We start from the raw sequence: 13435 nt of genomic DNA on the forward strand, positions 1-13435 counted from the left end.
AGTTGCCAAAAGACGGATGCTTGCTTCAGTCAGGACCAAACCTTTGACAACACTGCCATCTGTTGTTGATAACATATAATTACATTTTTAATATGTGATGACCCCAGTCTTTCAAATGCCATTTATATGTATATAAAGAACTGTTCAGCTGCTCAGGCACCTCGGAAGAAAACACTCACAATTATGTCACAGCCAAGCAGAGAAAGCAGCCTCAGCAGCCTGAGTAGGGGCCCTAACTGTATGGATTTATCTCCAAGCTTGAACCTTTTATGTACAATGGTTATTATCTTTGACGCGTCACTCCATGTATTTGTTCAGCAGCCACTCATCTCTCTTTTTCTACTTACAGATTTTACAGCATGTCCTCTTACAACAAGAACAACTCCTGCACCAACAAGTAAGACTGACAAAACGATGTTTAAATGATGAAAACACAAAAACATGAGCACAGTGTGATGTGTGTGGTGCAGCAGTTGTAGTTAATATATGCATCTATCTTTTGAATTCTCTTCCTTACAGCTCCTCCAGTTCTGTATGAATACCTGATTTCTGTTGAGTTGAACGTCTCAGATGTTGCAGTAATAAATCAGCTGAGGAACGCTCTGAACAGCATCAGTTACCCCATCAACATCGACAGCAACATACAACTCTCTGATGTCAACATTTCTACAGGTAGGATTCATTTGGCTACATTTACTGGAACAAAAAGTAGGGCAGACCAGGGATACATTGTACATTCTACATTGTAACTATATTTGCCTACTACAATAAAACTCTCTTGGATGTCTACTACACAATGGCATAATGTGAGTTAATGTCAAATACAAAGAGTTCTGTTGTTACAACCTACCCCACTACTGGAGTGGGGTAATACTAGCTGAGGGTAAATCTAACAAGAAGATGTAATTGGCAGATATAAGATCCACACTATATAATTTATGAAAGAAGTTTTTTGAGGAATATATAATAAACAACATTTCTTCTTGCCTTGAGTTTGCAAAGTGTTCCATGCACACAGTGCAGAAATTCACATAATTTTAATGAACTGTTACAACTGTCCCACCCCAAAGTAGCCATCACATAGCTAACTGATTTAGCATAAAGGCTTGGAGGTAACATGAATGCAAAGCATCAAAGTATACGATTATTATAATTATAATGTAAGTCAAACTCTTGTATCTGCAACACAATGAACACGAAGCAAAAAATTATGAAAATAATCTTGACAAAAATTATTTTCTTATCTGATTTTTAATCTACAATGTTGCTCTCACAGAGACATGCCAGTTCTCCTGTGAGCTTAAAAAAGAGAAAGGAGTGGACAATACTGATTACATCACTTTTCTGATAAGTCAGCCTGACAGTGTTACAACTGCCCGAGTGTTACAACACTCCCTGGTCTCCCCTTTAACATGTTCACAGCTAATCATTTGCATCTGCTTTTTCTTTAATGGTTAAACAACAAATGCCTTCTCAGAAGACATATGTCTCTGCGATTTTGTCTCCAGTTTGCTCTCAGAGCAGTGGTGGTTTCCAGTGCAGATGTGAGGATCAGTATCGTTGGTCATGTGACCAGTGTCGACTGTACGGACCCTGTGACAACATCACTGATGACACATGTGGATGCATCAATGCCATTCCTCCTGATGGACAATCCTGCCAGTCTGCTCATCAATACAGTGAGATATTTCATATTAAACATGATGAATAATCTATTTAAGAGTAGTTACATTTGGAATGATGGAAAGTTTTTCTTTGTTGTTTAACACTTTTTTTTTTTTTCTTTTGCCTGCTTGGTAGTTAGTTGATAGTTGATGACTGTCACAAAAATTGTCATCATAACTCTCTGAAGCCTTAGAAACCTGCATGAGCAGCTTCTCTTTTTTTAACTTCAAGATCTCTGTGATCAAATGTAAGATGACCCCAGACAGCAGCTTGTTTCAGTCAGGAACAAACCTTTAGAAACACTGCCATCTGTTGTTGAAAATACATAATTACATGGTAATATCTTCTCTTCAAATGTAAGATGAGCCCAGTCATTGAAATGTCATATCCAGTAAAATATGGTGATTTGATCTATGCAACTGCATTGTGTGGCTTTTAAGTACAGTGGGAATTATCTTAACAGCATCACTCTGTATATTTGTATTTATAAAGCAGCTACTCTCGTCTTTCTTCCTGCTTACAGACTTCACAGCTTGTCCTCTTACAACAATGACACCAACAACCACAAGTCCTGCACCAACAAGTAAGACTGACGAGACAATATTTTATTTGTGAAAACACAAAAAGTTGAATACAGTACTGATTGCATGAGATGTATTTTGAATTCTCTTCCTTACAGCTCCTCCAGTTCTGTATGAATACCTGATTTCTGTTGAGTTGAACGTCTCAGATGTTGCAGTAATAAATCAGCTGAGGAACGCTCTGAACAGCATCAGTTACCCCATCAACATCGACAGCAACATACAACTCTCTGATGTCAACATTTCTACAGGTAGGATTCATTAGACTGTGGTTTGCCATTGAGTCTATTATGCAATTTTTAAGGGAAAGTTGAAATTGTTTGAGATGTTTTTATTGTGAGAACTTACATTTACCAAGGCCAAAAATATCTTTTGTCATCTCAGCTTTACATTATTAACCTTAAAGAGACCGCTTTATGTTTTAACATTACATTATACTGTCATATGTGTTGGTTTTGACACTGGCTGTTATGAGACCATCATAAGCTTGTCATGAATGTTTTCCTTGACCTAAAGTAAAGTGGAAAAGATGTCATTAAGTTTTATTAGACTGTCAAATGCTTTTGAAACAGTGTCATGAATTGTTTCCATGATTTCAAATAAGTTTAAGGACAGGCTGCAGTACCAAGGTGATTTAGCTTGACATAGATTGTCATATGAAGCTCAAACAATATCAACTTTGCATAAAAAATGACATAACTGACCAAATTACACTGAACAGCAAAAGTTCATCAGGACTGACAGGTGTAATGACAGTCTTATGTACACCCCTCCAGATGAAGTGTTACTCATATTTCTTGATGTGTTTTTGTCTCCAGTTTGCTCTCAGAGCAGTGGTGGTTTCCAGTGCAGATGTGAGGATCAGTATCGTTGGTCATGTGACCAGTGTCGACTGTATGGACCCTGTGACAACATCACTGATGACACATGTGGATGCATCAATGCCATTCCTCCTGATGGACAATCCTGCCAGTCTGCTCATCAATACAGTGAGTTATTTTGATCTAGATGTGGAAATACACAGACAGTGATACTTATCACAAAAAATGTGTCTTTCACACCAGCTATGTACTTTCTCTCTTTTTCTCATTCCAGACTTCACAGCTTGTCCTGCTACAACAGTCTTTCCATCTACAACACTCTCTCCATCTACAACATCACCAACAAGTAAGACTGAGACTAAAGGCCTTTATACACCAACAGTGACGCAAAAAAACAACAAAAAATAATTTGAATCTAATAATCTGAATAATTTGGAGAGAAATTTCAGGGTGCCTGTCTATTTACATCAAGTGCTATGTGATGTTGTAAATAAATGATTAAGCTTCTTAAATGAAAATTGTGCTGCCCAAAAAAACACATGTAATCAAATCAGTGATGATGAAGATTTGGTGATCCTTATATCGGAGTAAAAAGTTACAAGTGCCTCTGCCATGTTGAATATTTTGAATGTGACATCAACATCGTGCACTTCCGAAAACTTCCCAGAAGGTTCTGTGAAACAAACCATCTGACGTGTCAAGCGTATGAACTGCCCTGGTTGAAACAACATAATGTTGATAATATCATCAGCGGCAGGTGCATACAGAGGAAATTGAGTTACATAAAATGTATTCACTTGTTATAACATCATTCTTTTAATATCTCCTCACAGGTCCACCCACTCTTCATGAATACCTGATTTCTGTTGAGTTGAACGTCTCAGATGTTGCAGTAATAAATCAGCTGAGGACTGTTCTGAACAACATGAGTTACCCCAAAAACATCAACAGCAACATACAACTCACTGATGTCAACATTTCTACAGGTACGAGCAGTGACACATCCACAGAATGAACCAGCAGGCAGTGAATCATTTCAGATTCTATCAGCAAACTTATATTTTATATGATAATGTGTCTGTTTAATTTTCAAAATGTCATTTTCTCTGTAGTTTGTTCCTCAAATGGTACGAGATTCCAGTGCAGATGTGAACCACAGTATCGGTGGCCTTGTCATAAGTGCTTCAGTTTTGGCGAATGTGATGATATAAGTAACAACACTTGTGGATGCATCAATGGCATTCCTTCAGATGGGGCTTATTGCCAGCAGCAGTCAGGTACGAGCTGAGAGAATGACTTTCGCGCTTCAGTTACATGTAAGACAAGTACTTCCTGTTTATTTTCTTAAACGAATCTGTCTCTTTTTCAAACAGAAATTGTCCCCACTTGCCCATCACCAGCTCTTCCAAATGGTACGAAATATCCCGTATCCCCCTGTCTTTACCCAACCTGTGACTCTGATTTATTGAACTTCTTATATGTCATCTGAGCTATGATGATAAAATGCGCACGTTTTGTTCTTGGTGTCATCTTTTCTTGGCATTAATTGGTTTTTTATCGCATTTCTAAAATCACAGATACCACAACTGCTGCACCAACGCAGAGCACTACACTTGTAACCACAACCCCCACTGTCATAACTGGTATGTATTAATAATCCTATACAATATAAATTAAATATAGAATTGGACTTCTTAATTTAGGGTTTAAGATGTTGCTACAGCCAATCAGGTCACTGCAAGATGTACAACTACCACATAACTAATGTAATAAATACCATTAATGCTATACACTAAACTCACACATAACACTTAGATATTTAATGTCTATATTGCGATAATCGACTCCAACACTAAATGACTCGATGTAACTAACTAACTGCATGCAGCTTGCACAGATTTTGTATTATGTTCATTATAATATTGATTCATGTTGAAACGACATTCTTGTGCGTCAGTAATAATTGTTAATTCCAGCAGATGAAACACAAAAGCGATCAGGTTTGGAACCCACAAACATTGGGATAGTGTGCCTCTGTTCCCAGGATAGAAAATGTGTCATTTTTGGGGAAATATTAATCCAAACCCCTCACCACATCACACCTTAACATTATATAGGCAGACATTTTTTGATCCCACATTGTTCAACTCAAGTCAGCGCCTATGAACAAGTAACTGACCTCTCCTAAGTGCTGCCCCTTTTTGCTCTGTGCAACATTTGAGCAAACTTGGTACCTGGTGGAAACTTGATCAACTTTTTCTTTTCCTGTTTCCTGTAGCATACATATGCTATGTGCTAGGCTAATCTATGTTGTAAAGAAAACTAGACTTGTGAAGATGTTATAAAGATGTTGCTGCGGAAACTATCAAAACGACACATATATGAGTAGTCACAGCTAATGTTAGCTAATGTTAGCAAAATGCTAACTAACTAGATATAGAATGCTTGATGTAGATTAGCTACTTAGCTAATGTGATCCTAACATTAGCTATAGGATGTAACTAGCTAGCTAATGACTGATGTAGATTAGTCAGCTAGCTATAGTTTTGCTAACATTAGCTTGCTTTAAATGTGGCTATATATGTACAAGTCTCCCAGCAACATATTTTAATCATCTACAAAATTTGGTTTTCTTTTCAACATAAGCGAGCACATAGCATATCTAAGTACAGGAGATGAGAAAGGGGCGGGACTAAACTAGTTAGTGTATAGCAAGAACGTTGAAGCCGTACAGTGTTTTATGTGTTGTCAGAAATAACAGAAGATTATAAATTGTCTTTTCAGACACAACACCTTTTATCACAACACACCTGAACACAACAACACCCACAACTGTAGTGACCAGTAAGTATTTACATAACAGGGATAGGGTTCTTGTTCACCTGTTGCTACAGCACATGTGAACACTACAATAGTTAACAACAACAACAATTCTAACACGTAATTCCTTAAAAATGTTTGTTATTTTATTCCTGAGAAAGACGTGTAGTAAAATGTCATAAAATGCAACAAGCTTAAATTCTATGCTTTCTATTCTCAGCACTAACACAGTATCATAAAATGGTCTTTGTAGATTCAACAGCTGTTGCTACAACACAACTTAACACCACAGCAGTGACAAGTTCACCAACAACTGTGGTCACCAGTAAGTTTGTAGAAATAAGAGATGGGTAACATTCTCATGCAAAAGATTTTTAATATCTTAAATGTTAACATGATAAACTTCGATAATTATACTACTACTACCACTACTACTACCTCTGATGCTGCTAGTGCTACTACTAAGAACAATAATAATAATAACAACAAGCTATTTTTATAGCAGCTTCCATAAAAGTGTCTAACAAAGTGCTCTGCAGACATAAAAACAGACAATACAAAATGGAATTACAAATGCAAGTGGCAATGGAGAAACATCTTTCACAACAGAATAAAACAAAAATAAATTAAAATGAGAAATAAATAGGCACAAAACAAACAAAATTTAAAAAAAACATTTTATAAGAGTTGTATGTAACAGGGATGCCAATAACATGCAAAAACAGGTGTCGTGTCAAAATTTTAAGTGTCTTAGATTTAATTTATTACCTTTGTTCTCTTTTTTTTATGAATGTTGAACACACTTAAGAAAACACTTATTGTTTTGCTGTTGACAAGTTACAACATATTGAAAAATAAGTCCGTCCTTCACATCTCAATATGAAGCATTTACCATTTCAGTTTAAGTGATACCTAAAAAAATTTTTCAGATTCTACAACTGTTGCAAACACTACAATAGTTACAACAACAACACCAGTCACAAGTAAGTGCTAAAGTTTTTCCGTTATGTTATTATACTGTAAGTAAGGCTGTTGTTCAAAATCTGTGAGTAAGTTGGGTGAATGATTTGTGTTTCACTAATTTTGCATTCCTTTGTTGACGATTACGCATGATTACAAAATGTTCTCTACAGACACAACACCTATTGTTACAGTGGACTTCAACACTACAGCATCACCTGTAGTTACCAGTAAGAATTTTATATTAATGGTGTGGATGAATTAAATGCATTAAATGTGTGTGTTATGATGTTTACCTCATGACTTACAAATAATTTATGAAATATTCCATTTAGATTCCACACCTGATGCTACAACAGGTCTGAACACTACTACCCCAATGACACCTGCAACAAGTAAGTGTAACTGTAACAGTGCTCTTACTTTATATAAGTGGATTGATGTTAAGTCATATGTAACACTTGTACAGTAAAAATGCTAAATTGTTTGTGTGAATGATCTGAACTTGAGTCATTGTGAATTAATGTTGACACGTGGCTACAAAATGTTCTTTAAAGACACAACACCCACTGCTACAACAGATCTAAACGTTACAACACCTACAACTACGCCAGTCACCAGTAAGTGACTGACAGACATTAGTTTGTAATTTTGTGGTAAATCATTTTAATTTAAAGGATATTACTTTTGAAAGTTGCACGTAAATAATTGTAAAATGTTCTCTTTAGACTCGACACCTGTTGTTACAACGGATTTTAACATCACAACAGCTGCAACAACAAGTGTAACAAGTAAGTACTTTAAAACTGGGGGACAGATTAGTTACATACAGTGAAAATATTTCAGTCTAAATCGAAAACACAAACCAAAAAATAAGTACACTGAAAATAATGAGGCAGGAATTTAGTGTAATCAACTAATCTTGTTAATTTAACGTAAAAAGTTTCATTTATTCAGGTTAATTAATGGAATGTTCTGAACATTACAGACCTCATAAATAGGATTCCTATTAACAGTCTTTGCAGTCTGTTTTTACAGTCTTGCTCAGATTTTGTTAATCAGGTCCTCTTTCCTTGCTCTTTGTGCTTCTACCATGGATAAACAGGCTACGTGGTTAAATTGTTTATTTTCTGTCTGTCTTTATGATCGTGAGTCTGCACGGGGTCTTTTATTTTGAAAATTAACCATATACTCCCTGCCTTTTCTGTGTCTGACTTCCTGGCCATTCGATCTGCTCTGTGCTAATTGGCACGGCATCCATCAAAAATAGTCAGCTAAAATTTTTAGGCAGTCCAGACAATAAAATTTTAAATTTAAGTATTTTTTTGTACTTGTTAAAGCCACCTATAACAGTCAGAGTTTGGTTGACTTTGCTATTGTTTTTTTTGTTGTTGTTTTTTTTTAAATGGTCCTGTATGCTGACTAAATTTAGTGAATATTATCATTTCAGATTCAACACTCAACATTACTGCATCAACAGCTGCACCAACAACTGCAGTTACCAGTAGGTTTTTGAAAATTAATTAAGGGATCAACATATTTAAAAGAAAAAACTTTTCTATGTCGACGTGACAAGTTTTACTGAATCATTTTAAAACATTCTTTTTAGATTCAACACCCAATGCAACAACACACATGAACACTACAACAGCTGCAACACCAACAACATTTGTAACAAGTAAGTGCTAAAAACATTGTTACAGAACTTTATTTTGAAATGAGGCAGTCAGTGCTTTAAATTAAGGTCACTGTTTGGACTTTAGGTTGAATGTCACAGAACTGTATCTGAAAACATGCAGTAAAGACAATAATAGATGGTCTTATGATGTCAAATAATGATCAAATTGAGATTTTGCAAAGTGAACACCCTTTTCTTTAACAAATCAACGCTCACAATTTCAAAATCAACTGTTTGTCAGGAGTGATAATAATTGAACCAGCCTCTTTTGGCTGTGTGCTCCAATGACAATTAGAAATCTTTACACGATAAGCATTTTTTTTTTTTCAATATTTTGAAATAATCATTTTAGATTCAACACCTAATGCAACAACACACATGGACACTACAACAGCTGCAACACCAACAACATTTGTCACAAGTAAGTGCTAAAAGCACTGTTAAAGAAGTTTATTTTGAAATGAGGCAGTCACTGCCTTAAATAAAAGTTACTGGTTGGACAATTGCAAACATTTCTATTCAGATTCAGTTAGAAATCTTTACATGATAAGCATTATTTAAATATTTTAAAATATTCTCATTAGATTCAACACCTAATGCAACAATGCATTTGAACACTACAACAGCTGCAACACCAACAACATTTGTGACAAGTAAGTGCTAAAAACACTGTTAAAGAAGTTTATTTTAAAATGAGGCAGTCACTGCCTTAAATAAAGGTTACTGGTTGGACAATTGCAAACATTTCTATTCAGATTCAGTTAGAAATCTTTACATGATAAGCATTATTTAAATATTTTAAAATATTCTCATTAGATTCAACACCTAATGCAACAATGCATGTGAACACAACAACAGCTGCAACACCAACAACATTTGTGACAAGTAAGTGCTAAAAACAGTGTTAGAGAACTTTATTTTGAAATGAGGCAGTCAGTGCTTTAAATTAAAGTCACTGGCTGGACTTCATGCAGAATGTCACAGAACTGTATCTGAAAACATGCAGTAAAAAAGAATAATAGATGGTCTTATGATGTCAAATAATGATCAGATTGAGATTTTGCAAAGTGAACACCCTTTTCTTAACACACACAATTTCAAAATCATCTGTTCGTCAGGAGTGATAATAACTGAACCAGCCTCTTTTGGCTGCGTGCTCCAATGACAGTTGAGCAATCTTGGTACCTGTCAACTTTCTCCTTTCCTGTTTCCTGTACTTATGTGCCAGGTTTATCTGTGTTGACAGGAAAACCACATTTTAAACAGAGTTGAAAGACATCACTGTAAAAGTGACATGTATGTCCTTATATATATTTTCCTTAGTCCCTATTCTTAAGTTAGCTAATGATAGCTAACTAGTTAGCATATTTACATTAATAATAAGCTAGCTAGTTAGCCTGCATTTTGCCAACATTAGCTAGCTAGTTAGCTAGCATTTTGTGATCATTAGCTTACTGATTAGATGCAACCATATATGAAGAGAAAGTTGACTGAAGTACCAAGTTTGCTCAACTAATATTGGAGCACAGAGAAAAAATGGGCGGGACTTTAGAAGGGTCAGTTGCAAACATCCAGTTAGAAATTTTCACATGGTAAGCATTATTTCAATATTTTAAAATAATCATTTTAGATTCAACACCTAATGCAACAACACACGTGAACACTACAACAGCTGCAACACCAACAACATTTGTAACAAGTAAGTGCTAAAAACATTGTTACAGAACTTTATTTTGAAATGAGGCAGTCAGTGCTTTAAATTAAGGTCACTGTTTGGACTTTAGGTTGAATGTCACAGAACTGTATCTGTAAACATGCAGTAAAGACAATAATAGATGGTCTTATGATGTCAAATAATGATCAAATTGAGATTTTGCAAAGTGAACACCCTTTTCTTTAACAAATCAACGCTCACAATTTCAAAATCAACTGTTTGTCAGGAGTGATAATAATTGAACCAGCCTCTTTTGGCTGTGTGCTCCAATGACAATTAGAAATCTTTACACGATAAGCATTTTTTTTTTTTCAATATTTTGAAATAATCATTTTAGATTCAACACCTAATGCAACAACACACATGGACACTACAACAGCTGCAACACCAACAACATTTGTCACAAGTAAGTGCTAAAAGCACTGTTAAAGAAGTTTATTTTGAAATGAGGCAGTCACTGCCTTAAATAAAGGTTACTGGTTGGACAATTGCAAACATTTCTATTCAGATTCAGTTAGAAATCTTTACATGATAAGCATTATTTCAATATTTTAAAATATTCTCATTAGATTCAACACCTAATGCAACAATGCATGTGAACACTACAACAGCTGCAACACCAACAACATTTGTAACAAGTAAGTGCTAAAACCATTGTTACAGAACTTTATTTTGAAATGAGGCAGTCAATGCTTTAAATTAAGGTCACTGGTTGGACTTTAGGTTGAATGTCACAGAACTGTATCTGAAAACATGCAGTAAAGACAATAATAGATGGTCTTATGATGTCAAATAATGATCAAATTGAGATTTTGCAAAGTGAACACCCTTTTCTTTAACAAATCAACGCTCACAATTTCAAAATCAACTGTTTGTCAGGAGTGATAATAATTGAACCAGCCTCTTTTGGCTGTGTGCTCCAATGACAATTAGAAATCTTTACACGATAAGCATTTTTTTTTTTTTTCAATATTTTGAAATAATCATTTTAGATTCAACACCTAATGCAACAACACACATGGACACTACAACAGCTGCAACACCAACAACATTTGTGACAAGTAAGTGCTAAAAGCACTGTTAAAGAAGTTTATTTTGAAATGAGGCAGTCACTGCCTTAAATAAAGGTTACTGGTTGGACAATTGCAAACATTTCTATTCAGATTCAGTTAGAAATCTTTACATGATAAGCATTATTTCAATATTTTAAAATATTCTCATTAGATTCAACACCTAATGCAACAATGCATGTGAACACTACAACAGCTGCAACACCAACAACATTTGTAACAAGTAAGTGCTAAAAACATTGTTACAGAACTTTATTTTGAAATGAGGCAGTCAATGCTTTAAATTAAGGTCACTGGATGGACTTTAGGTTGAATGTCACAGAACTGTATCTGAAAACATGCAGTAAAAAAGAATAATAGATGGTCTTATGATGTCAAATAATGATCAAATTGATATTTTGCAGTCTTGATACCCTTTACTTCCACAAAAATGTTTTGTTGAAACATTTTTAAATTTTCTTTTTAGATTCAACACCCAATGCAACAGCACATGTGATCTCTGCAACAGCTGCATCACCAACACCAAATGTAACAAGTAAGTCCAACAAAATAATTGTTTAAAATTACTTGTCACATGGGAGGTTTTAAGGCAAAATTATATAAAACATGCAGTAAACACATTTCAACTTTTCATTTTCTTATTCTGGATTGAACAGAATAATAATATTACTGCTACAACAGAAAAAATACTTTCATATATTTTCTTACTATGTATTTTAATACCTTTTATTTAAAGGCGTAATACGTAGGATTTTTTGTAAACACACCATTCATAGTTTGCCCCTCTTCCCCTCCTCAGCGAATGGGAGAGGGACCTGGAACGGTATACTAAGATGAAGACCGGTGTTACTGAGAAAAAACAGTGAATCGTGGGTCATAAATGATGATTTACAGGGATTATTTTTCCATCTGTCCATTTATTGTTTTCTAAAAAAAATGCATAGTATGCCTTTAAATAAGCTTTTGAATGCAAGACATTTTACTCTTTTACTCAGATAAAATATTTTTTGCTCCTTCTCAGATTCAACACCTGTTGCTACAACAGAAATGAACACCACAACACCTGCAACATCAACACCTGTAACAAGTAAATGCTTGGAAATATTTTTTTATATTATTATTCCACGCTATAACTAGGCAGTTATTGTTCAATTTAAGACTAATTTGAATTTGTGTATAGTAATGCATAACTATAAAATGGTCCTTTCAGACTCAACAACAGTCATTACAACAGACGTGAACACAACAACAGTTACCATAACACCGACAACTGTAACAAGTAAGTACCTGAAAATAATTGCTACAGTAATAAAGTTTTTTTTTTATTTACAGTAATACATGATCATTAAATGTAGGGATGGGAGAAAAAGTTACAAAACGTATCTTCAGTGACTCTCTCAGTCCAAACTGGCCCAGCAGTTCACTTCAGCTCACTTCAGTTCCAACAATCCGACACAGAAGAGAAAAAAATACCACCCTGTCACTGTCCATGTTTCAGGTCGTTTTCAGGTCCTAGTGGTGTTTGACACTGAGACAGCAGAGCAGCAAAAACTGCTAATTTTTAAAAATCATTTTAAAGCCTAATTTTATATGCTTAGGGATTTTTTTCCATTCTAATTTGTCTGAGTGGTTAATAACATGTTTAATGCTGTGTGACAAACGTGTTTATTGTTGCTTTACATGATCTTTAAAAAACACATTCACTGATTAAGAATTATTTTAAATATTTCTGCAGTTTTATCTTCACATGTGAGACTTTATTGCGTTTTTTCCAGATTCAACACCTGTTGCTACAACAGATACGAACACTACAACAGCTGCAACACCAACAGCAGCAACAAGTAAGTGAGCTGAGAGAATTTAGGTTTTTAGCCTCAGCAGTTATATATGATCATAAAACAGTTGCTGCCTCATTAAGTATTGCAGCAAATCTCAACACTACAACACTCAAACTACACCAAATATTGTAACATTGGTGTACCTTGTTATAACATGATAGTTAGTGTTTAATTTAAAACTATGCAGTAAAACTTTACAGTGAGTAATATATAACTAGTGTTAACATATGTTTGTAAAATGTCCTTGTAGATTCAACATCGACTGCTACAACACATCTGAACACTACA

The 13435-nt window shown here is 34.8% G+C and overlaps 1 protein-coding gene and 2 long non-coding RNA genes across 3 annotated transcripts in view; all 3 read left to right on the forward strand.

The window, feature by feature from the left end:
* The window catches only part of LOC146313958 (uncharacterized), a 46310-nt gene that overhangs the window by 15571 nt on the left and 17304 nt on the right, over positions 1 to 13435 (forward strand). Inside the window, exons 17-28 of the mRNA XM_084738206.1 lie at positions 350 to 397; positions 520 to 672; positions 1509 to 1679; positions 2189 to 2248; positions 2345 to 2497; positions 3065 to 3235; positions 3342 to 3413; positions 3901 to 4053; positions 4180 to 4344; positions 12331 to 12396; positions 12520 to 12588; positions 13085 to 13150. Of these exons, the coding sequence (XP_084594332.1) occupies positions 350 to 397; positions 520 to 672; positions 1509 to 1679; positions 2189 to 2248; positions 2345 to 2497; positions 3065 to 3235; positions 3342 to 3413; positions 3901 to 4053; positions 4180 to 4344; positions 12331 to 12396; positions 12520 to 12588; positions 13085 to 13150 (1347 nt within the window). The remainder of the gene's footprint in view (positions 1 to 349; positions 398 to 519; positions 673 to 1508; positions 1680 to 2188; positions 2249 to 2344; positions 2498 to 3064; positions 3236 to 3341; positions 3414 to 3900; positions 4054 to 4179; positions 4345 to 12330; positions 12397 to 12519; positions 12589 to 13084; positions 13151 to 13435) is intronic.
* LOC146313959 (uncharacterized) lies at positions 4376 to 5911 on the forward strand. Its single transcript, XR_014771928.1, has 3 exons — positions 4376 to 4479; positions 4645 to 4710; positions 5852 to 5911. It is a non-coding gene; the product is annotated as an uncharacterized LOC146313959 (long non-coding RNA).
* On the forward strand, positions 7446 to 8946 carry LOC146313960 (uncharacterized). The gene is made up of 4 exons (XR_014771926.1): positions 7446 to 7467; positions 7576 to 7638; positions 8298 to 8351; positions 8878 to 8946. It is a non-coding gene; the product is annotated as an uncharacterized LOC146313960 (long non-coding RNA).

This window comes from Lutjanus erythropterus, chromosome 15 (genome assembly GCF_056507025.1).
Source record: "Lutjanus erythropterus isolate fLutEry1 chromosome 15, fLutEry1.hap2, whole genome shotgun sequence".
In the NCBI taxonomy this organism is placed as follows: Eukaryota; Metazoa; Chordata; class Actinopteri; order Lutjaniformes; family Lutjanidae; genus Lutjanus; species Lutjanus erythropterus.